General features: G+C 44.1%; 3 protein-coding genes across 18 annotated transcripts in view; all 3 read right to left on the bottom strand.

Moving 5' to 3' along the window:
- VPS8 (VPS8 subunit of CORVET complex) overlaps positions 1–4,769 on the bottom strand; it is an 80,853-nt gene extending 76,084 nt beyond the window's left edge. For all 5 annotated transcript variants that reach the window (XR_008578249.1, XM_054835036.1, XM_054835039.1 and 2 more), the window contains exons 1-4: positions 4,572–4,769; positions 3,529–3,597; positions 1,966–2,096; positions 168–261 (exon numbers count right to left, since the gene is read on the bottom strand). Coding sequence is in view for 4 of the 5 variants with exons in the window: in XM_054835036.1 (XP_054691011.1) it covers positions 168–261; positions 1,966–2,096; positions 3,529–3,597; positions 4,572–4,697 (420 nt within the window). In the remaining variant the exon portion in view is untranslated. The remainder of the gene's footprint in view (positions 1–167; positions 262–1,965; positions 2,097–3,528; positions 3,598–4,571) is intronic.
- Positions 4,770–4,881: 112 nt separating this feature from the next.
- On the bottom strand, positions 4,882–13,420 carry NME9 (NME/NM23 family member 9). Of its 3 annotated transcripts, XM_054835489.1 has the most exons (8): positions 13,377–13,420; positions 12,981–13,106; positions 10,177–10,234; positions 9,405–9,508; positions 8,190–8,261; positions 7,282–7,398; positions 5,682–5,757; positions 4,882–4,969 (listed from the first exon to the last, which is right to left on the bottom strand). In XM_054835489.1, the coding sequence occupies exons 2-8, from the start codon at positions 13,011–13,013 to the stop codon at positions 4,965–4,967; spliced, it is 465 nt and encodes a 154-aa protein (XP_054691464.1). In that variant the 5' UTR covers positions 13,014–13,106; positions 13,377–13,420; the 3' UTR covers positions 4,882–4,964. The 3 variants fall into 3 exon arrangements, with proteins under 3 accessions (XP_054691464.1, XP_054691461.1, XP_054691463.1); XM_054835486.1 differs by lacking the exon at positions 4,882–4,969 and having other exon boundaries at positions 5,473–5,757; XM_054835488.1 differs by lacking the exon at positions 4,882–4,969 and having other exon boundaries at positions 5,473–5,757; positions 13,294–13,392.
- A 2,148-nt stretch (positions 13,421–15,568) lies between these two features.
- ARMC8 (armadillo repeat containing 8) overlaps positions 15,569–22,398 on the bottom strand; it is a 77,220-nt gene continuing 70,390 nt past the window's right edge. For 9 of the 10 annotated variants that reach the window (XM_054835612.1, XM_054835610.1, XM_054835611.1 and 6 more), the window contains 4 exons: positions 20,787–20,882; positions 20,238–20,310; positions 18,877–18,970; positions 15,569–17,505 (listed from right to left, as the gene is read on the bottom strand). In XM_054835612.1, coding sequence (XP_054691587.1) covers positions 17,472–17,505; positions 18,877–18,970; positions 20,238–20,310; positions 20,787–20,882 — 297 coding nt within the window. In that variant the 3' untranslated portion in view covers positions 15,569–17,471. Of the gene's footprint in view, positions 17,506–18,876; positions 18,971–20,237; positions 20,311–20,786; positions 20,883–22,398 lie in introns of those variants that run through there. The other variant, XR_008578299.1, reaches the window with a different exon arrangement.

Genomic DNA, 22,398 nt, shown 5'->3' on the forward strand with positions numbered 1-22,398 from the left:
ATTCACTACTGGCTAGGGATTACTAGTTAGTAGTTTATGTACCAAACATGTTAGTACTATCCAGAACTAACAACAGGGGAAGGGAGGAGATCACATACACCACCCTCCACACCAGAAGAGGTTCAAATTTTTCTTAATGGATGCAGCCAGGAGAAAAAGACACTTACTGCTGCAGATACTATTTGGGCTGAAATTCCTTTCAGAAGCGAGAGCCGTATAACTGATCCATGGAGTGAGAGAGAATCTGGGAGTTTTTTCTTCCTAAGGAAATAAGAAATAAACCAAATGCATTAGAGCAGAATGAAAGTTTGGAACTTTGCCTAACCCACAGCTAAACCAGCAGGTAAATTCTGCATGCACTCATAACTCTTGCAGTTTCCAGTCTTATTCTTGGAGCCTACATGCACAGAATGAAACAGACGTAAGATTATTAGCAAAGCCTGCTATGCACCACTATGCCTGCATAAAATTTGTTTTTAACTCATCTCCTGAGGGGAAAAAAAATAAATAGTTCTTTAAACAAATTGTTGGTTTCAAGCACGTATCTGCAAACTTTAGAATTTATTAATAAAGCCTGAAAGCAACACTTTTGCTCTTTAATTAATCTGCCAGTGAGTCAGAAAGTTTCAGCCTTTAAAGGTGAATAACTAAGGAAAATACACAATTGGAAAAGGCTCATTAACAGAACACAGACCCCCTAGGAAAACTGGATGTATGCTTAAAGAATATAATTCAATTAAAACACAGTTCATCTGATATGAAAGGTTAAGTGTTTCTGTTTATGGAGAAAATGTTTTTTAAAAAAGTAACTAGTGTACTGGGGACAGTTATTTCTAAAGAGCATTGGCATACTGTGGCACACACAGAAGAGGGAAAATCTGCAGGAAAGTTTCAATTTTGCTGCCAAGCACACACCACCAGAAAGCCAAATTTCCAAAACTAACACAGAAATGTTTGATTCTTATCTCTCCAGAGGTGCACAAATAAGTAGCTCACAGGTAGGCTGAAGAAACTTGTTGTTAATAGCTTATATTGTGGCTAAGGACCCATAAACATGGCAACTAGCTTCACCTAAAGACGACAAAAACACTTTGAGGTTTTTCTGCCCACTCTGTACTGGAAAATGTTTAAGCCACTCCAGGTAACATTTCCCTTGATACAAACCATCTCATTTGAAAAAAAGAAGGGACAGTGGATCAGTACACCACCATAAGCCACCATAAACCATCACACTTAAGAGTGTTTATATCCTACGCAATTGCTCATGCAACAATCACAGCTTCTCATGGTGCATAAGGCAGCCATGGGAGTGGCTCAGGATGTAGGATCAGGCCCTCATTTGAGTAATTAATGAGACAAGTCAGCAGTATTATAGCTAATTATCACATTCCAGGCTGCTTTTAGATGTCAAGATTAGCATTCAATTTACAGGAGTCACAGCGGTTCACTTGCCTTTTAAACCTAACCACCAGCTGCTTGCAGATTCTGGAAGTCATCAGACACACCTTTGAAAGATTTTCTTTAAAGTCATCATGGCTCAGGGTTTTAAAGATTCCATTAAAAATCAGAAAAATTCAAATACTCCATCCCCCATAAAATGCATTTATTGCTCAAACAGGCTAGCCCTCAGCACAAAACCAAGTCCCATCTTTGGCTACTTGATCCTGCAGGAATAACACTGTTCTGTCAAAAGCAGCTTCACCAGAGTCCCTGCTGCATCCCCCTGGGACTTCAGCACTAGGATTTAACAGCAGGAGACAAAACCCACATGTGCAATTCAAGAGTTCCCACTTAAACAACAAATTGCATGCTGACAGCAAAGCTTGGGGAGGAAGCAGCAGGAGGTTGCCTTAGAAAGTTTCGACTGTTCTTAGTTCTGTATAGTCCTTCTACCCACTCAAAAAAGGAGAATGTTTTTAATGGATATAAGCAGTTTCCTTCAAAAATATTTTAGTCCTGCAGTACCTTTTGAGGTGTGTCCGGTCCCCACTGTCAGAGCTTGCTACAGAAGATGTGTCGTAGGAGTGTGTATCCGTGTTATCAACGTTCAAGAGAAAGGGATCCTCCAAAATGAAAGACTCTTCTTCATCATCAGTCTGAAGGAAGAGAATCACCACAGCTTACTAATGTTCAAAGTGCACAACACCCTAACTGAAACATTAGCAAAACTAGCATCAATTAAGCAGAAAAATCGAGAAGAGGACAAGATAGTCATATATGTAAAAACCAGAACTATGTATTATTTTACTAGACTGATTCTGTGGAAGAACCAGTTTCCAGAATTCACAATAATCACAGAAGTAGGTTGGAGAGAAAGTTATTCAACCAATCTTTCTTCCCCAGATACTACCTACTCCATCAAAACTCTAACAGACCTTTAACTAAGCTGTTCTCAAGTCTCCAATTGCCAAGAGAAGGCCTAGAATTACCATCATCTAGCCCAGCACTTCACCAAGTGGTGGCTAAAGGCCTAGTGGTCCCTCTAGCCACCACAAGGTGGCTGATTTTGCTCTTCTCTGTTCTCTTCCGCTGGTGATCTCTCTCCTCTCTCAGGCTTAGCCTGGAATTATTATTTTTATAGTATTTTTTTAAACAGCCATTCTCCCTGATGTCTTCTAAATTCAGTGCAGTTCATGTCTCAAAGCACAGAGCCAGAGAGAGCAAACACAATAAATACTCCACCTAATGCCAAAGATGCAGAGAATAGAGCAGGTGCTCCTCATCTGACTGACAGTCCTGTGCCCATCACGCCTCACTTTTTCCAGTGCAGCTGTGTACCTTTGGGGCTCAGTCAGGTTGGTTTTCACTAAAACCCTTTGCAAGTCATTCCCATCCCATATATACAGAGATAAATAGCACTGGAATAAGACTTTGAACCCAAACTCCTTTTCCCTTTATACTGGATTCCTAGGAAGTCCAACCACCAATTTCCTAAGTTTCTTGAAAAGCTTGTTTTCTTGGAGTTTATCTTCACTTCCATACCCCTCTTTCCTTTCTAAGGATCGTGCACTCATGTGGCTGTTGTAAAAAATGCACTGAATTAGATATGAGTGAGACAAAATCAGTTCTCCCCTGCAAGGTACTACAGGTAACATCAGATGTTGATTGAGACAGTTCATTACTCCTACCAGAGGGCTAAACACATGAAATATCAATATAAATAGCATTGTGAAGAATCTAGTTCTCATCTCCTCCCACAACTTAACAACTACTCAGAATTCTCTGCATTTATTTTTAGCTTAAAAAGTTGCTTGATGACCTTGACCTTTAATGGACTTCAGGTGACTTCTAAATCCACAGGTGAACATGCTTAAGTTTGATGGAAACCTTTACATTTCAGCTGTGGGTATTTTGATTGAAAAACAAAATTCAATATTACACACTGTAGAGTAATATCAGGAAATTCTGAAATGATACAATTTTATTTCCAGAAAAGTCTCAATATAAGAAGAGTCACAGGAGCACGTGCTACCTCGCCTTAGCTCCTGCCTGTACTGGAGCTGGCTGCTTGTCCGATGGACCACTCACCTCATTTAAGATGCTCTCCAGTGTTGGAGGGGTATCAACTTGAGGAATGTCAAATTCTTTGTCATCGATCTGTACATCAGAAACCATAGACTGAGTTTAGGTTGCCTACTCCACCTTCCAAACTTTTTTCTAACTAGAGTAAAAAAAAGCAGCTATGCATGCACTCCTTCCAACCTCTGCCCAGAAAGGAAACATGTATGCTACAATTTCTCCTATTCAAAATGCCTTCTCTGAAATTGGGCATTGCAATACAGAACGAGAGGTATTTACTATTAAAAGTATAAAATAGTTCTCTGACTTGTGCCCAGATCTGGGATTTCAAATGCTTTTTTTTTTTTTTAATTTCTAGAGATCACTACCAATGTTACACTGCCTTTCTAATACAAACAGACATCAATACACAAGATTTTTTTTTTCCCCCTGACTGCTTACTAATGGGGAAAAACGTAGTCGTCTTAAAAATAAAGATACTTTTACCAGAGACTTGCATTACTGAAACCCAAGCTTTGCTATGGTGGGAAGACTAGCCCCAGCACTTGCGTCCCACTCACCTGCCGCTGTTCTGTCCCCACACCTCCTCGGTGTCCCTTCCACGGACTTAAACCGACTGACCACACGACCAAGCTCTGACACGGGATTATTTTAAACGCCTGACTACCTGCTTCTCGAGCGATTGCACAGCACAAGCGCGCCTGTTACCTGCAATTTTGCCCACCAGCAAGAACTGCGTAGGTGTGCGCTCGCAGGGAAGAATTAAACACGGTAAAAGCTACCCGTAAGATCTGTTCGCAGCGCACCGGCGGCACGAACCGACCCAAGCGAGCGGACAGCGGCGGCTTCTCGCCGCCCGCCCCATGGGCGCTCCCTCACGGCTGCCTGAGGGGGGCTCGCGCCCGCCAGCGCCCGCGCCGCGGACCAACGGCGCTGAGGGGAGCGACGCGGCCGGGCGGCGGCCGGGACAGACACCGCGGGGCTCCGCGGCCTGGCCGGCTCCGCCTCCCCGCCGCCCTTGGGCCGCTTCACCCGGAGGGAAGGAGACGCACCAGCTCGCTGCGGGAGTCCAGCTCGCGGTCCAGCTCCGCCACGCTCAGCCGGTGCGCGGGTGGCTCCGCGCACGGCTCGGCCTCCGCTCCCGCGGGGCAGCCGCCCTGCTCCGGCGCCGCCTCCATGGCAGGGCTGGGGGGCACCGCGGCGGCGATCACACCAGGCCGGTACCGCCGGGACTCGAACTCGCGTCCGGAGACGCCCCCGGCCGTGCGCAGGCGCAGCCCAGCACGGTCACACTCCTCCGTGCCGGCCTTAAAGGGGCCGCGGCGCCCCGCGCTGCCGGGAGGGACAGAGCCGGGAGTCACACGAAAAACCTTTTATTTAACGGGAAATCCCGCGTCTGCTCCACCACGACGGCTGGGAAACCGGGCCCGGAACCGATGGGTGCGTTAACCTCCGAGGGAAGGAAAAGGGAACAAATCAGTAATAGGTAAAGAACTGAGAGAGCGCGCTCAACGTGCACTGCACCCCTCCCAGACCCACGGGGCCTTAGCTAAAGCCAAGCGGGGCTTGCTACAATTCCCAGGGTTTGATGTGCACAGCACCAGTCTGCACCTCCGTCCCAGCAAAGCCAAGACAAAGCGTCACTGCAGGTTAGAAACTGGGTGAGAGACAAAAGCCTTTGGGAACACGTGGCTAATTTTAGACAAGGCAAGAGCCGGTGTAAGAAGATTTGGTGCCTGAGGTTTTGTGTTTTGTTTTAAAAACCATCTGGAAAAGTTCAGCAGCAGTTGTAGCTAGTTCGGTATTTCAGTTCTTTGAGAATAAAGCCATGTGGGATTTGCAAGAGCCCCTGCCCTGTGAGGGGCAACGGGAGAGGTCAATACTGACAAATGTAAAATAAAACACACATTGGAAGGATAAATACTTACAGTTTAATGATGTCAGACTCCTGAGCTACCCTGATCTCTTATTTGTGCCTACATATCCCTGTTTCAAGGTGGCCCTACCCTGTGTATGGATCGGTCAGACTGGGAAAGAGCCCACATTGTGCCCATGTGGAGGAACAGCCCCTCGGATGTCCGAGCACAGCAGATGAATCCTCCTTTAGGGCTCCAGCTTTAGCAAAGGGCACAAAGGGCATCCTACAGCTGTGCCCGCCTTACCCATTTGGCCTTCCCGGTGTTCTTCCTGAAGAGCAGCCATGTTTCTCTCCTCTTTGGAGAAGGCTCGGTCTTGTACCTAGCAGGCAGAGCATGTGGATGAGCAAGGAAGACCTCGAGTGTCCTCTTACCCTCTGGGTGAGCATCTGCCAAGCAGGTCTCCACTTTCCACCTCCACCTGAGCAGGAACCAGTCCCTCTTGCTGTCCTCAGGGCCAGGCTTAGCTTAGCAGTGAGAGCAGAGGATCTACCTGTCCAGGATCACCTTCTGAGCTCTGAATCAGTTGACTAGCAAAAGCTGGGGGAAAAAGCATTTACAGAAACAGGCCAGCCAACATCACCAGAGAGCGCTGCTCAGCAGAGGGAGCTTGCAGTTACCAGCACACCATCATCTGTGCTTCGAAGATGCCTTAAGACTAGCAGGTTACAGACAGAAAAGTCATTTTTGTTCCTCAGAAATGCCATTAGTTCAGGAGTCCCATTCAGGAGACCACACACAAAAAGAGGGTCCCTACGGCTCAGCAGACCAGCTGGGCTAGGGAGGGGCAGGCCTGGGGCTGGCTCTGGTTTCAGCTCTGAGGACTGCCCAGCTGCTCAAAGGATACACCCTGGAGCAGCAGTGCCCAGGCTAGGAATGTGGAGCCAAAACAGGGTCGTGACACTTAAGACAATAAAGCTCTGCAGGCTGATGGAAGATTTAATAGCAGTCTGAAGTGCTAAAATTGGTGACACGGAGAAGGTGACTAGGGAGTGAGTGTCACTTTGGCATACGAGAACTAGGGAGGAATGAACTGATACTATTGCATAATGAGTTCAGAACAAAGGGCAGCACTTTTTCGGTAACGCTGTTCCCAACAGCATCCTGCCAGCAGCAGGGTGCTGGAGTTTGCTGGGCTGGCTCTAGGCTCTGACACCAGAGCTCACTGCTGGAGAGCGGAGAACATTTGCCATGCAATAGGCCAGGGCTTTACAGCAAGGCACTACAGACTGCACAACCACTGTACTACAGAGCTGCTGAAAGGCAGATTGATCCATCACACAGTGATAGCCAGAGTACTGAAGCTGTAGATTAGTGAGAAAGATGAACAGAGCTCCAGAAGAGGCTCCAGGCAGAAATCCACAGAATCAGTCACAGCAAGAAACAAAACCGACTACGACTGCAATGAACTGTCCCTCACCACAGCCCGAGAAATGTCATCACAGAGACCTGCTAGAGATCCTGGAATTAGAAGCTGATTAGGAAGGCATCTTTAAGGAATAAAATAAATGCTTAGCATAGGTGAACAGGTCAAAAGAAGTCACAGTAGAGTTTTTCTTTCATCCTGCAGAGCTGGATGGTATGTATTACTTTTCCTCTCGTCAAGAGGACAGAGGTTTTGAAAAACACAATCACCCTTTCCAGCTTCCTCCATTTAGGTAGGCTCCACAGGCTTGTGGACACTCAAGCAGCATACTAACCAGATTTCAGAGTCAGTCCAGACTACAGGACAGGATTTTTGCGAGGAAGTAACTATGCTTTAGAGCTATGCTGCACGAGGGAGCTGACCCTCTCCTCTGGCATGCACATCTATCTACAGGTCTTTAAGGATTTAGTGACTGATTACCACCACACGCTCTCCTCCATGTTCTAAAAACTTCCTTTCCACTGCCAGCTGTTCCAGGATGGTCTTCTGCAGCAATGGTGCATTCGCTCCTCTTACAACAGCTACTAATTCTCCTCCCTGAATGGTGTGAAAAGCAAATCAGTCAGTAAGGGCTCTGGAAATTACCCCAGCAGCACATGATGTATGGTATTATGTACCAAGCCCTCCTCCCTGACAGAGCTGCTCAGCTCCAGAACAAGAGGGAAACTTTGGAACAATCTTCTTTGTCATTTCTGATCAGTCTTAGGATGAACCAAAGCAGCTTGTGAGAGTGAGGTCCTGCAGTAGCAGGAGGCTGAACCTGAAGAACCCTGCAGGGCAACACCCATGTCCATGCCATGTTAGCACATGGCGTGAACACTGCTCACATGGACTCAGCCACGAGATCCTGCCGACACGTACATGTTTCAGTAAGTCACAGGGATCCCTGGGCGTGAGTCATAGGGATTTTCATGACTAAGACAGGGAAAGGGCCATGAAACACGGCCACCATCACAGGCTGCATAGGCCTCCCCCAGGTAAAAAAAAGCTCAACCATCTCTAGCTAGAGTGTTCCTGTAACTTTGTGCAATCTCTGCCTTTCCACCCACCTGCACAATTTAAACTGTTCTACCTCATTCATATCTTATTTTCTCTTTTTGCTTTTTTTGTTAATAAAACAAAATTGCATTATTGTTTCTTGGTGGTAAAGCAGAAGGTGTTCAATTGTAAACTCTGCAGCACTTGATCGCCAGTAGATACCAGCAGATACAGAGCAAGTAAAATTGTCCCGTCACACATGAAAGAAAGAGTTTCTCTCAAAAAGGACAGTTCCCACTGGCAAGTCACGTTTATTGCTATTGAACTACGGTAAAAATATTTTCACTCACTGTATAAAACAGAAAAACAGGCTCGCATTTTCCTCTGTACTTTTCCAGAGCATCAATGGAATCAACTTCAGCCTAAAAGGAATGTAAAATAAAACAGGTGTTTCTAGAAAAGCATTTCTGCTTTGGAGAAATTCACATGCAACTGCCTGGACTCAAACGCCCTCAGGTGCGGGCACTCATCCCCCACATACAGCAAAACACCTCTGGGTCCCAGTCTTACGGGACAAAATGACACTGGTCAGAGCCAGGGCCACAACCAACTCACAGCTCAGTATCAGCCACTTGAGAAGCAAAGCAGGCAGGTCTCACCCGCAGGAGCTGGGACAGCAGCTCTTGTGGGGCAGGGATATCCATCTCACAACAGCTTGCCTGAGTGAATCCCAGAGGAAAAAGTCTGAAAAGAGGATATCACGGCCTCTTGTCTATAAGGAGTGAGAGAAGTGACGGGAGGAGCTGTGGGGCAGCAGCGACAGCAAGGAGTGCTGAGCAGGGGCCTCCACGGGGAAACCTCACCGCCCACGGCTCTGTCAGCAATCGAGAGCTGGCCTTCAGCCAGGAAAGGCATTTAAACACAGAATCACAGCGTGGTTGAGGTAGGGAGGTACTTCCCAAAGCAGGGCTAGTCTCAATGTTATAGGAGGTTGCTCAAGGCTGCATTAGTTTTGAGCATCTCCAAAAACTGGTGCTCCACAGCCTCTATGGGAACTTGTCCCAGTGTCCAACCACTGCTATGCTGGGAATACTTCTTCCTTCTATCTACTTGGATTTTTCCCTGATGCCACTTGATTCTGTTGTCTGTTGTTCTTTTGCCATGTTCCAATGCAAAATGTTTGTCTCTGCCTTCTCTATTAATCCCCTGCTAGAAATCTGTCCCTTCGTCTTCTCCAGGGTGAACAAACCCAGCTCCTTCAGACTCTCCCTGTACATCAGAAGGACACATATGTTAATGAATCTGTCTAGCATTACTTGCTTCAGCAGAAATCTGAAAAGTACAGAACAGTTGAAGCCTGAAAATGCTTAACAATATGATTATATATTATACATTCTTACTCATGTAACCAAGTGTCTGTATTTGGCAGGCTCACTCACACAAGCTAGAACTCCTGGACTGTTATAATTTTGGCTGAATATTGGAAAGATCAATGACTTCAGCCTTTAGTTACCTGCTAATTTCAGGGGACTGGATATTGTAAGCAGTGCCAAATTAGATCTTACCACAGCAAAATGCAGGAGATCACTGCCAACTTCATTCCTTATTTTTCGGAAAAGATCCACTACTGTTTTGCACGGACCACACCAGGCTTGAAACCCATCAACAACTGCAAGCAGGAAAATTAGTTAAGAATGAGATGAAAATGGGTCAAGTATAGATAGAGACCAATAAGTAAGTTTGTGCACTTTTCCACTTTGCAGCATAATCATTTGGAAGGGGACTGCAAAAGGGTGCTAATGCAACAAGAAGAATCTTGAAAACCTCTGAGGATTGAGGTCTCCTCCTCTGGTGACCTCTGCAGCACCACTCTGGGGAAGGAGATTTGCCTCATGTCCAACCAGAGCTTCCCAAGCTGCAACTTGTGGCTGTTGCTCCCATAGTTCTGTCTGGAGTGTGGCAGGACTCCTGTTGAGTGCTAGAAGGGTTATGGATTCAGTTCTGAAATAGAAACTATCATATTCTTTCAAGGTTTCAAATGCTAAATCACATTATAAAATAACAAGCTAATAACAATGTTATGGAGGAACATCGACATGGCTGTGACCTTGGAAGGCACCAGATTTTCTAGGGAAAACTGCTGCACAGAGGTAGAGCACATGAGGCTCACCTAACAGCCCTTTAACCTCCACCCTTGGGAACCAGGGCTGTTCCTGCTCCAAGCGGGTGGCTGGAGACTCCAGAAGCTCCTGCACCAGCACTGCCTTGATTGCGTGATAACTGGTCTCCTTTTAACACAGAACAAAAACAAATCTAGTATGTTGACCAAACCCTTACCAATGAGTCCTTTGAGATACAGCATTTCTTCCCAAACCTCCTGGCTATTGATGGTAATCTGAGGGAAAATTTAAAAACACAGTAAAAGCAACAGTAAGTCATCAGGTGCTACCTGGTTGCTGCAACCATACTGACAATCCACTTCATGCTTGCACTTAAGATGGACGCATCTGCCTGAAGAGGTATTACTCAGGAAACACTTTTGACAGTGATCCTCTCACCTCTGACCAGCTAGGCAGAGCCAAGCTGTGCTAGAACATGGATGGAAGACCTCTGAAAAAAAACAGCTGAAGTCAGATATCCTCACTCCCAAACTCTCCTTCCTTCCCTGCTTCCCACATGCTCTTGCTACTACCTGGCACCAGCCCCAAGACCCATCAGCAAGCCAGCTAACTGTAGAAAAGCTTACTGGAGACTCATGTTGTCTCACAAGAGCCAAGGAAAGGTAGATGGAAAGGGTAGCAGCATCCAGCCAAGAGCAAGCCTTCCCCTGTTTAGTGGCAGCAACTCCTGGAACAGTCTGGCTGCTTGGGGACCCCAGACTCAGTTTGCAGAGGGACTAAGAGTTGTTCTGGGGGGGTGACTGGGGGGACAGCCCCCTCAGAGCCAGCATGGTGCTCAAAAGCAGCAGTGAGGTGGTGGTATGGGCTGACCTGCAGCATTCAGAGCGCTGCTTCAACATGCTTGTCTCCAGCACACATCCTCCTTTCCTCACACCTATGTCAGACCCAGTCCTTGTCGCATTTTATAAGCCAGATGATTCTTCGCCAGCAGTTTCTCACCTTGCCTGCACACAAGCTATACTACTTTAAGATGTTTCTCAAGTCTTGATAAAATAAACTAGTAAATACACAAGTTTCATTATGTCTGGGCACTAGAGGGTGGTCTGAGCCCAGCATGTCTTTACCTGAATTACCGGCTGCTATCTAAAGACTTCCAAAACAGTGAAAAACAGAGAGCACAGAGAGATGTAGGTTGGAAGGGATCTGTGGAGTCCTTAGTCTAATCCCCTGCCCAAAGCTCAGTGTTAGATCAGGTTGCTCAGGGACTTGCCCAGTCAGGGATGCCCTAGACAATTCAATATGTGGTGCCACGTACTACATTATCCCACACTTCCAATACTGTTAGTAGAAAGGAAAAATATCCTTAGCATCTTCCCCATCTTACAGAACTTGTCCCTCATTATGTACTTAGAAAAACACAGTAAGTTAAAAAAAAAAAAGGTTCTTGCAAAATCTAAGATCTGGTTTTGTTCATCTTGAACAATGAAGATTCCTAATAACTTTCTCAGTTGGCATCATTCATCCCAATTACATTTAATCTACACTGCAAGTCAGTAAGTTGCAATAAGGCCAGCTATTTCGCAATAATGAACACCAACATGCATTAAAGGACTGCTAAAATTGCAAAAGTCAAGAATTTCAAGAGTGGAAACTCCAGTGCAAATTAAATGGCCTCTTACACATTTTCAGAGACGTCACTGGAGGTCATTCAGTAGTTTCTCCAGAACCCTGCCTGCCTCAGAGGGTGGGGAGCTGTTCAAACACCTCTGTTCTCCTGCTGAGCACATGACCCCAAGCCTCATTTTTTCAGAGAACACCTGCAGAATTAAGCAATTTAATTATTCCAGTTATCACTAGTGCTAGGACCACCCTTAGAGCATTTCACAGAATGTTAATGCGTTCAAATGATTTATGATAATAATTTGTGATAATGAGTTCAGCCGTGAATTCAACTGATGGACTCAAAAGTAATGCCGGCACTCTTCAAATGGCTTTGCTAATTTGGACGCCCTGAAGCTGCTGGGACTTGGCTTTTCTCTAATATTACCAGAACTTTGCTAGGACATCACATCACATCCTACATGAGATTCAGCTTTCATCTGCAGATGTGAACAATCACATTTTTGCCGATCTAGACCCAGCTTTGCCAAAGGTGCAAAGTCTGGCTGATGTAAGTTTCCGCATCGCACAGGAGCACAGTTGGATAAGCAGCAGTAGAAACATTTTTACCTTAATAAAGTGATCATCTTTCTCTTACACAAATGTTCCCATTTTCACTCCATACTTTCTGATTTTAACAGTGAATAAACAAGGTTATAGAGCCCATAATCTCCTTCAGTATTTCTCTCTTGTGAAGACTGAACTTGCTTCAAAATCTGAAGGAGACCTTCATAACCTACTTCGGGTTTTTCAAAGCGTTTGCCTACTAAACTGCTCCCAGAAACCCTCTCTCCCCTATGCAGGTAAGTTATAAAGCATCGTTAGGTCACTTGCGCAGTGACCTAGGAATAGGGAAAAATTCTTCTTCTCATCATTGTGATCTAGGTTTTTCAGCCTCTGAATTTTTCTTGTACCCCCTAACTTTTCCACCTTTACAGCAATCTTTCTAAATATGTGAACTGGTCAGAAACATTCAGCGACACTTGCCATTCAGGAGAAACCCCCCCCCCCCCCTTTCCCCAGTTCCCTACTTCTAAATGTCCTGAACAATTGTCCCATGAAATGCAGATACATTTTGATCTATGAAAGCAGTCAAACCTGTGCCAGCTCCTAACAGCTCTGAAACGCAACCTGCAGCACTGTAGCAACCTCCCTCTGCACCCCATAGCACTGACTTTGGGGGACAGATTTGACTTGCCCTGTTTTCCCATGCTTCCTACCTGCCTTCAGGAACGCTTTTCCACCACAAGGACCTCACAGTAGGACTTTGCCAGCAGAATCTGAGATACCCCAAGACCGAACCTCATCCTTTGCACATACTATGAGTTTAAAAGGTATTTTAAAAGCTTGGCTCCTACTGACCTGCAACACTACCTCCTTTTTCTTTGCAGCCATCCTTCTGCAGGAACAAGAGTCCTTTGAGCAGCAGTCCCAAGCACAAAGCACTGCAGACGTCCTCTAATTATGTGAATCCACCTGCTGGCCAACCTGCACCACAGAGAAAGCTTTTTACTCGTTTTTGCTCCTCCACCCAGGACACAACACCTACAGCAGCACCCCTGTCCTGTTGGAGGGAGCGGTATTAGCTCAGCAGTGCCCAAAGCCTGGACACGGCTCTGCTTGCACCCTTTTCATAGAGGCTAGCTGCTGCTGCAGGGCCTGAATTGCTGCTCACTTTTAGAGGCACAGCAGCCTGTACCCCCTCGCCCCACGAGGGTGGCAGAAGCGAACCGACCCCAAGCCAGGGCCTGGCAGTACCCGTGCGGTGGCTGGCAGCACCCCAACACTGCTATGGCAGCACCTGAACGCTGCTGCGGCAGTCCTGGCAACGTCGGGGTGGAGCAGCAGCCTAGCTCCCGCCCCCCCCCTTCTCAGTGTCTGCTGCAGCAGGAAGTTCAGCTCCATCTCCTCTGTTATTCCCCTTCAAGCAGCAGCAGCTGGAGCCCCTCTGCCTCCTCTTTGCCTGCCAAACCTGCCCAAGTCCCCCCAGCCCACCACATGCTCCCTGGCTCCAGTTTTCCCCCATCCCTCCCAAAACAAGGCACGAGATCCAGATACAACCTCCTCAGCACTGACCAGAGGGAATAAGCTGGCCCCGCTCCAAATGCGGCTCTGTTTTTGAAGGTTGGTTGGGTTTGGTTATTTCTTATTTACAGCGAGCACACAGCACCTGTGCCCAGCACCCTCCCAGGGTGATGCCCATTTGGGCAGGGCTGCTGCTCACCCCATCCATTCCCACAGCTGAGGTGACTGGGCTCCAGGTGCAGACCTCAGAGGTACTTCTTTTCACATGGCACATGGTGTCCGGTGGTCTGGTCCTCCAGCTGGTCAAGGCTTCCACTCCCCTAGTGCCCCTGGCAACCTGAGGGGACACTGCGGGGCTGAGCCTTGGCAGGGGCTCCCCTGCCTCCAGCACCAGCTCAGCAGAGCAAACCGCACCCCTGGATGTCCCCAGCAACTCTTTTCGTAGAAACAAGCCTCCAGTAAAGTCCTGATGATTTGCACCACCGCTGAAGTTTTGCATGTTTACACCTATCATGCACTTACATTTTAGGATTACCAAAGACAGCCCTGTTAAGCCCATTTTCTAGTCTTCAACAATCTAATCTCATGTGCCTCAATTATTCTTCTGCCTGCTGTGTCACTGCTTCAGCAGCTTCACAGAGATGCAGCACCTACTGCAATGGCTAAGGTCTGTAAAAATGAGTTTTAGAAAATATGAGATGTTTGCCTTAAAAATATACTGGCACAAGATGCTTTTGAGCAGGTCACTTAGCATTACAATGCAAATCTGATTGGAACAACAGCTAAGTTATAAGTCTCATTTGACTTTCTGTGTGGGAGAGACAACTCCAACAGGAGGTGGTGGGGAGCAACCAAGCATACCGCTTGTCTGACATCTGGCATGCGAAACTACGTGCAGAACTATTCACTTTTTGACACAGTAACCTTTGAGAGAAGGACTACCATCACTGGACCCAGATATCAAAAGTGGACCTATTTATCAAAATTCATTAGGACTGGTTTTCAGAAGAGAAATGGCCCAAAACCGACAGAAATCCTGATGATTTGTATTATGTCCACACAAACTCTACACTTGCTTTGGTTCTGCATGCAACCCTGTAATTCACAAGATGCTGCTACCTAAATAAAGTTGGTAAAGATCTGGCCTACCAGCAAACAAGTTTGTTCTTGCTGTGAAGCTCAGGCTAGCAACTGTCAGTCTGCAGAGAAGCTGGCACACAAAGCTGAGATATCTCCACGAAGCTGAGAAAAATCTAGATGTTCTGGTAAATTTCTTTTTATTTACAGTATTCTTCTTTTTGTACATACCTATAGCAACATCAAAAATTATTCACAAAGCTTAACTGAATGTAAAAATGTTCTCATCCAACAGTTTGTCCTATCAATACCTGTGGAAAATGTCAACTGTTCTCATGCAGCAACAAGATTGTCTGAGCATTGTTTTTTTTGTTGTGTTTTGTTTGGTGGTTTTTTTTTTTTTTAGTTTTTAGTTTTTCTGGCAGAATTTTAGGAAACCATCTCAAAACATGTACAAAGATACTCACTCACCTTTTTTTCTGAACACCTTTAGGCACCGAAGTTTTATAGAATCAAACTCAGATTTGCTTTTAGAAGTGTGAATTGGGGGAGGATGAGGAGATATGTAAGAACTTGAGCTCCTAAATGTACATAGCAGGAGTGCACATTTAGAAGTCAGATCACATTGTACAGTTTTGCATTTACAATACCTGCCTCAGAACTTTTTTCTCAGTTCAAGCAAAAAATATATTTGATTTAATTTTATAAATAAGACTTCACTGCTGAGGTACTGATACTTATCAAGTTCTCACATATTTTTACTTTCCCTTTTGTTCAGCCCCCAAAGTCCATCATAAAAAAAATTTGCAGAAGGACGTTAAAAACTGCCAGTCACTTACTGCAATGCCTGGGGAAAAAGTGTCAGGTGCTCACTTTTATTTGTCTTTCAAGAGTGGAAGAAGTTACATGAAATGTATATAATTCTCCTTTGCAACCAAGTGGTAACAGTTCTCTGATACATAGCACACTCAAATTCCAGGCCAAACTGTGGTCACATTTTCTGACACAAGTAGTTACCTTAGAAAAAAGTAAGGCTATCACAATTTGAGCTTCTGATTAGAAAGGATTAAGTTACTTATCAAAACTGGTTAGCAAAGTTACAGACCTCTCTTCTTGCTGCAGCCTTCCTGAAGTTCAATGTAACAAAAGAAAGATTTGGTTTAAGACATCGGCTGCAATCTTTAGTGTGCCTGTTAGTGCTACGTAAATATAGTGTTTGGAGATTCTGACTATTTAAAACTACGGTCTAAACTGAAATCAGAAAGTAGACACAGAAGAAAGCAGGAACCCTGAACTGCACAAAGGAGAGCTCCTTGCTGCCCTCATTTGTTTCTATGTGTATTTGACTGTGAAGCCACTGGGGTCTCATGTTCCAGCCTAACCTTACACAGTCCTCTTCATTTGTACTCATTTGGTTTTTTTTTTTTCTCTCCACACTTACAGGCACAATTTCAGGAACTTATGGACAATCTAGGCTTCTGAACACAGTAAAATCCCATCGCTTATTATCCAGGTATCCAAATTCATGCAAGTGTGTATATCTGCATATATACACAAAATCCGTAGCAACATTACTGAGCTAAAAAAACCCAAACCCTCAATTTTTCCATCCCTTCTCTGACTTAATGCACCCAGCTGATCTTTCGTGGAAATAATCTGTATGTCGCTTAACTATATCTGGATGTAAAGGATGCAAAACAAAAGAAATCCCTTAATCACTGCTTGCCAGCTCCTTCTGGTCTCTTGTAAGTCTAACTTCTGCAACATACTGTTTGCTCTATTGATATTAGTGATCAGCAAATACTTATCACTGGTGAAATAAGCTAATACTTCAGCAATTATCTGAGCAAATTCTTGGCTACTAAAGCAATAGCTTATGCCTGCTGATATTGCAGCCACCTGTTCCTTTCCAGAAAAGTCAACAGTCATGCTAACTCTGAAGTATGAGCGTAAAGAAACCCAAAACAAGCCAGTTGACCCATTCCATGGATTTGAGCATGTCATCAGTACCAGGTGACCTTGTATGGCGGTAAAAAACTTTTGGACCTTGTCAGTACAGAATGCGCTGCTTATAACTTGGGGTCTACAGTCTCCCTCTGTTTTTCTCTTTAAAAAGGAAGTATAATGTAAGTTAAGCTGAAGTTCAGAAATGCATATATTTTACTTAAAAACATTCATCTGTTCAAAATTCAAAATAAACTTTATGGGATACAACAGTTTGGTTTTTTTTTAAATAACATTTCATTCAAACTGTATATAATTCATTGAAGTATTCGTACAGCAAACAATGGTTAACCCTTGAAAACCTGTAGAAAAAGATTTTCACACACAAAAAAAGGAAAACCAAAATTGAGGTATCACACCCACACACATCCACCCAAGCGCGCGCACACACACACTCGAGCACACCCACACACCCCCACACACGCAGGCTGCAGCAAAAGCAGAAAATTGTAGGCCCAAAAGGAAAATGATGACTGATTGTTCTATCCGAAAGTCCAGGTAGCTCAGGAAAAAAAACCCAAAAAACCAAAACAACCCCCCAAGAGTCCTCTGAGTAAAGAAACTACCTCAAGAAAATTCTCAAGTGCACTGGAGACCTGATCATTTAAACTGTTTCTGCAAAGCAGCTCCCTGCACCTGAGAAAAATGCAGCCCAAGGTGACTTGTGCAAATATAAGGAGTCAGGAATATCTCCTGCTATTCCTTTAGTAGACATGAGGGGTGTCCATAGATTCAATTAGTCTTTGATCATGCAAGATACTGCTGGAGTGCTGTCTTCGCCCTGCAAGAAAGGAACAGCCCGTTAATTATTGGGATTTGGCTTTATCATCAACAGCTTTATGTACAAGACTATGCGTTGTGCCAGCAAGAAAGGGATGGTGAACAAGTGAGGTACAAGGAAGCCGAGCGGCTGGCTCCTTTGGTTTGGAAGAATCTAGCCCACGGTGCAGGAGTGCTCTGGTTGGGCCATAATAATTTAAGAATCCACCTTGCATCTAAGAATAAGATGATCTAACCACGTATATTAGATGCTCAGCATAAACTGAGCAACTTTCAAGTATGGTGAGGCCTAAGATGTATATTGAACCTCATTATCAACACACTTTATAAAAAACCCCTAGGAGCAATAATTGCTAAGAGCAATTACTTTTCTGTAACACAGATGTCCCATGAAAAGCAGGTCTTTGAGCTGAGAAATGAAAGAGGTGTCATAACTCAGAACATACTAAAAGCATGTTAGTCCTGTCAGGAACATCAGCCCTACCAAAAACATACAACAAAGTCAGATGGAGAAAAGAAGCAAGAGCCAGCGTAATACTGGAGTTTAAGTAATCTAACATTGTGCAACATTTTTGTTGAGAAAAGAAACACCTCTCAAAAGTTTAGGGTTATAGTTTCATCATCACTTTGGCTAATTCAGTGTTTCCTACCACCTGAAGTGAGCAGCTTTGCTCTTCTTCCGTCCCCCACACCTCCCAACCATGCTATCACCACCTTGACAGACTTTTCCAAGATCTGATACAACTCAGCAACCCAGAGGAAGTTTATGTATTTTTTTCTTCCAAGTTTCCTGCTACATTCACAAGTGGTATCAGCTCACCGAGGGGGCTGAGAGGCAGAGTTGGGATAGGGTAAACAGTGGGAGCAGGTGGCCAGAAGAAACAGGAGGGACAGTGACTTGCAACAGCACTAAGCACAATCAGCAACCTGATTAAAACCAAGGCTTAAGTGTTGACAAGCAAGGCACATTTACTAGAAAGTACTTTTACTGGTCTAAGCTTTATTCCTATTTCTCACTGGTTGAAAACCCTATTTAGTTTTTCTATAGTTTTCTGAGCCTGCTTATTGATGTCTATATGTTCCTGATTATCACCTTCAATACTGATACTCTGGCATAGATTTTAAACAGAGAAGTCTTAACTTTACTACCAAGGTGTTTAAGAAGACTGGAATATCTTTCATAAAAACACAAACCCCAGATTTAATGCATTTTAAAACACTGCACAGTTTTGAGTTATGTTGTCTGTGTATGATCTCTTCCAAAAATCAGATCATCTTTAGTTCATGAAAGAAATATGGGTTGTTACTAACTGTAGGTAGGATAATTGCAATTTCCCTCTAATCTTCTTTTTAGATTTTTCTTTATACTCACTTGTCACACAGATTTGGATCCGACGACTGACTCAATTTATGTAGAATATCTACTATTCCCATGTCTCGTAGTTTATCTTGACGTTCTTGTGAACCTACAACAATAAATCACATTGTTGGGAAAATCACCAAAAATAAACATCTGCAGAACAGAAGAAAGGAGTTTCAGCACAAACCAGCTTAAAGGAGGGGTATGGAACACAGTTCGGTTAGAACACAGCAATGGAAAAACTCCCTCGGTTGTGGCTACTTCCCAAGAGAGCTATAGTTTCTTTTTTGTACTTCACATGCATGTTTAAAGAAAAGAAAATTTTGGAGGCAAAAATCTGAACACATTTTATTCTAAAGTAAGAAGCTTGACTTCAGTTGGTTTATTCTCATCTCTGATCTGGATGCACAGAACATTTAACTGGAGGTGTGGATTTGACTCTAACTTGTAGCACTGTATAATGCCAGTACAATGAGCAGAAAGCCACTGGGAGCATAGCTGAGCGTCACACACTGGATGAAGTTCTGTGATCTGAGCAATGTGGAACAAGCTACATGGTAGGGGAAAAAAAAACAAACCCAAGTAGAGACCCTGATTTCTTTGCTGAAGAGCAGCATGGTCAATTTGAGAGTCTGGATATCATCCATCTAAGAAAGTCCTGTTCCCAGTCCCACCATTCCCCAAAGCACACCACCTCCCCCCAACTCCTTCCCTTGCCATTTCTTCCAGCTCCACACTGCTGCCTCCATCTGCCCTCTCCACCCCTGGATACACACACACATATTTTTCTGTGCAGCAGCACCCTTCAGGTCCCTCCTGGTTACCTTCCATTGTTCCAGGCCAAGACTCTTCTTACCAACTGCCTTCCCCATTCCTCCCAGTTCCACCCACAAGTCCTTTGGTTTCCACCAGCCAATCCATTCAAGCCATCCATGCTGGGGAAAATGTCTTTGCAACAAGTCCCCTTCCTAATCTATTTATCCTCTCTGGTGAATCTGTTCCCTCCAACAAGGAGTTCCCACCACCTCCTTAAGACTTGAAATCTCTCTTACTAGGATTCTCTTTCACTCCAATTGTTTGCAGACTTTACAGAAATGCTACAGGTGGAAACCTCCCACTGCGTGACTTCATCAAGTCCTATTTATTGATGCTCTCTTCTTGTGTCTCCCCCTTCTGCCCCAGAACAGCTCTCTACACTTTCCTCAATGTCCTCCTGGCTATGCTCACTTATTCCCTATTACACCTACAATGATGTCTGCCTTTATGCTTTGGATCCCACTGTGCTGTGTACTGCAAATACTGATTACTATGCAACATTAGCCTTCTCATCAGGATAGTAACTTGTACATGTATTAATAACGAGGCTTGCTTACCTTCTTCTTCATTCCATATGAGATTAGATATACAGAACATCGCAGCGAGCTGAAGTTTAGCATTCGAATGACTCTAAATATAGAAAAATAGTACTCAAGTTTAGAAGAAGGAATTCAGAAATTCTCAGACTTACATTTTGGCATTCATCCTGTCATAAATAAGGTAGCAAAGTTGGGACTAATTCTTATCCATAACTTCTCTCAAAGGTAGTGCCATAACAGAAGGCACTTGAGTGGTGTTCAAGCAATTCCTTCCAAATATTTATTGAGGTCTACAAGATATGCCTTTTCCAAGATCATGAAATGTTTTCCATGTAGAGTTGTTACAAGTATTAAAGTCATTCTTATAGGAAATAACGACTGGATTTTCCTTTTTTAATCAGATCCTCAGTACACCTCTGCCATATAAAGCTGCAGCGCATGATTTCATAAATAGATCTGAAAGTTAAGGGCATGACACTGAACAATTTACAACACAAAATGCTGAAGTACCCTCTTTTCATTCCTGCAAAAGACCAGGATAAGACCTTTAAGAGAAATTCTCCATACCATGTAGTATTTGATTTTCTGCAAGATGTCATCATTGGTCATAATCAGTTCTTTTGCTGTCGTTCCATCTGCTATATTGGCAAGTATACATAATGTCTGAAAGGGAGAAAAACTGTTATTTGGCTACAGATCACATCCCATGATTTATACAGTTTCCCTGACAGCTTTGAACTTGTGACAAACAATTTCTTTAATTAGTCTTAATATCTTTAATCTGGAGTTTCCAGCTTGCTTACATCTGGGGCCAATGCCAAAGAATTAACAGCTGGGGATGAACAGCCCTAGCAAAAACCAGTCATTGCCATTTTAAAATAAAAAGCAACATTAATTCATTTCAATGAGTAAAATTTTAAGTCTCTCATGGAAATATGCAGCATACAGAAAACACTAAATACACTGGAGAATAAAGCAGTCTATTCTGTATCAGTGGCTAGGGAAAAAAAAAATAAACCAAACAAACATATTCATCTAGTTCTTCAGGCCAGGAAAAGGAAAGACAGAGGCCTATCTGCTGATCTAGCAGAGTAGTATTTTATTTATTTTTTTTTTTTTACAAGTCTAATCACACATCTTAGCTGCAGAGATAACTCAAACTACTAACACATCTGGTTATTTCTCACAAATTAGAAAAGCCATCCTACAGAATAACAACGAAGCATCTAGGCCCATGTTGGCAGTACATGCACATGGCATTAAGACTTACACAGGCACCTTTCCTGATTCTCAGGAGGCACTGGGAGATGCTCTACAAATTCTTTCCAAAAGAGCTGTGGAAAAAAAAACTTAGCCATCTATTCTGGACATTTAGGGATGACTATAGGAGAACACGGGAGAATGATCAGCGCTTGTGTGATGCCTGTGTCTAAGCTGCACTGCATTCATGTCAGCAGCTGCAGGGATTTATTACTTCCAAGCTGTTAATTACACACTGATGAGCCACTGATAGAGATAAGCATGGTCCTGCTAGAAGTATGGGCTCTTGCGTTGCAGATAGGCAGTATTGGATGTATTACTTGACTCTGAAATAAAACCAAGCTGCTGATCACACCACAGGAACAAAGAAAATGCTCTGTGTATAAAGGCCCCAAACCCTAAAGGCTTTATTCAACCCATGTCCACTAGCTCTGTCCAAGAGTATTTCTCAGGGAAGCTGATCGTCCCCCAAAATAATTCTGAGAGGCCCAGCAAGGTAAATGACTTTCTATTGCAGTGAAGGCCACTCCTGTCACTAGAGCTTTATCAGGAAGAACTATTTAGGTTAATCCTCAGCTGTTTCAGAACCATGGTATCACTAAACTTGCTATCCATTAAGAGTCTTTTGGTTTTTGTTTTGTTTTTTTTTTTCTAATTTTGCACTTAAATAGCCATAAAAGGCCTGTTTGCCTTCAGCCCATTCTTCACTAAGCAGAGATTTAGACCAGTCTGGATTTAGCTGTATTTTTATATTCATTTGCCACGCTGTTTGCTACCAATATCCATCCTAAGCCAAAGCAATCCTCTGAATCTCCCACAGCTTCTCGCTGCCCCATTCTTCACGAGGAAGAAACAGGGTTCTCCAATTCACTGTCTTGTCTGTCACAAGAGTTAATCAGCCAAATTCTGCCAATCTATC

The sequence above is a fragment of the Grus americana genome, chromosome 9 (assembly GCF_028858705.1).
Source record: "Grus americana isolate bGruAme1 chromosome 9, bGruAme1.mat, whole genome shotgun sequence".
NCBI lineage: Eukaryota > Metazoa > Chordata > Aves > Gruiformes > Gruidae > Grus > Grus americana.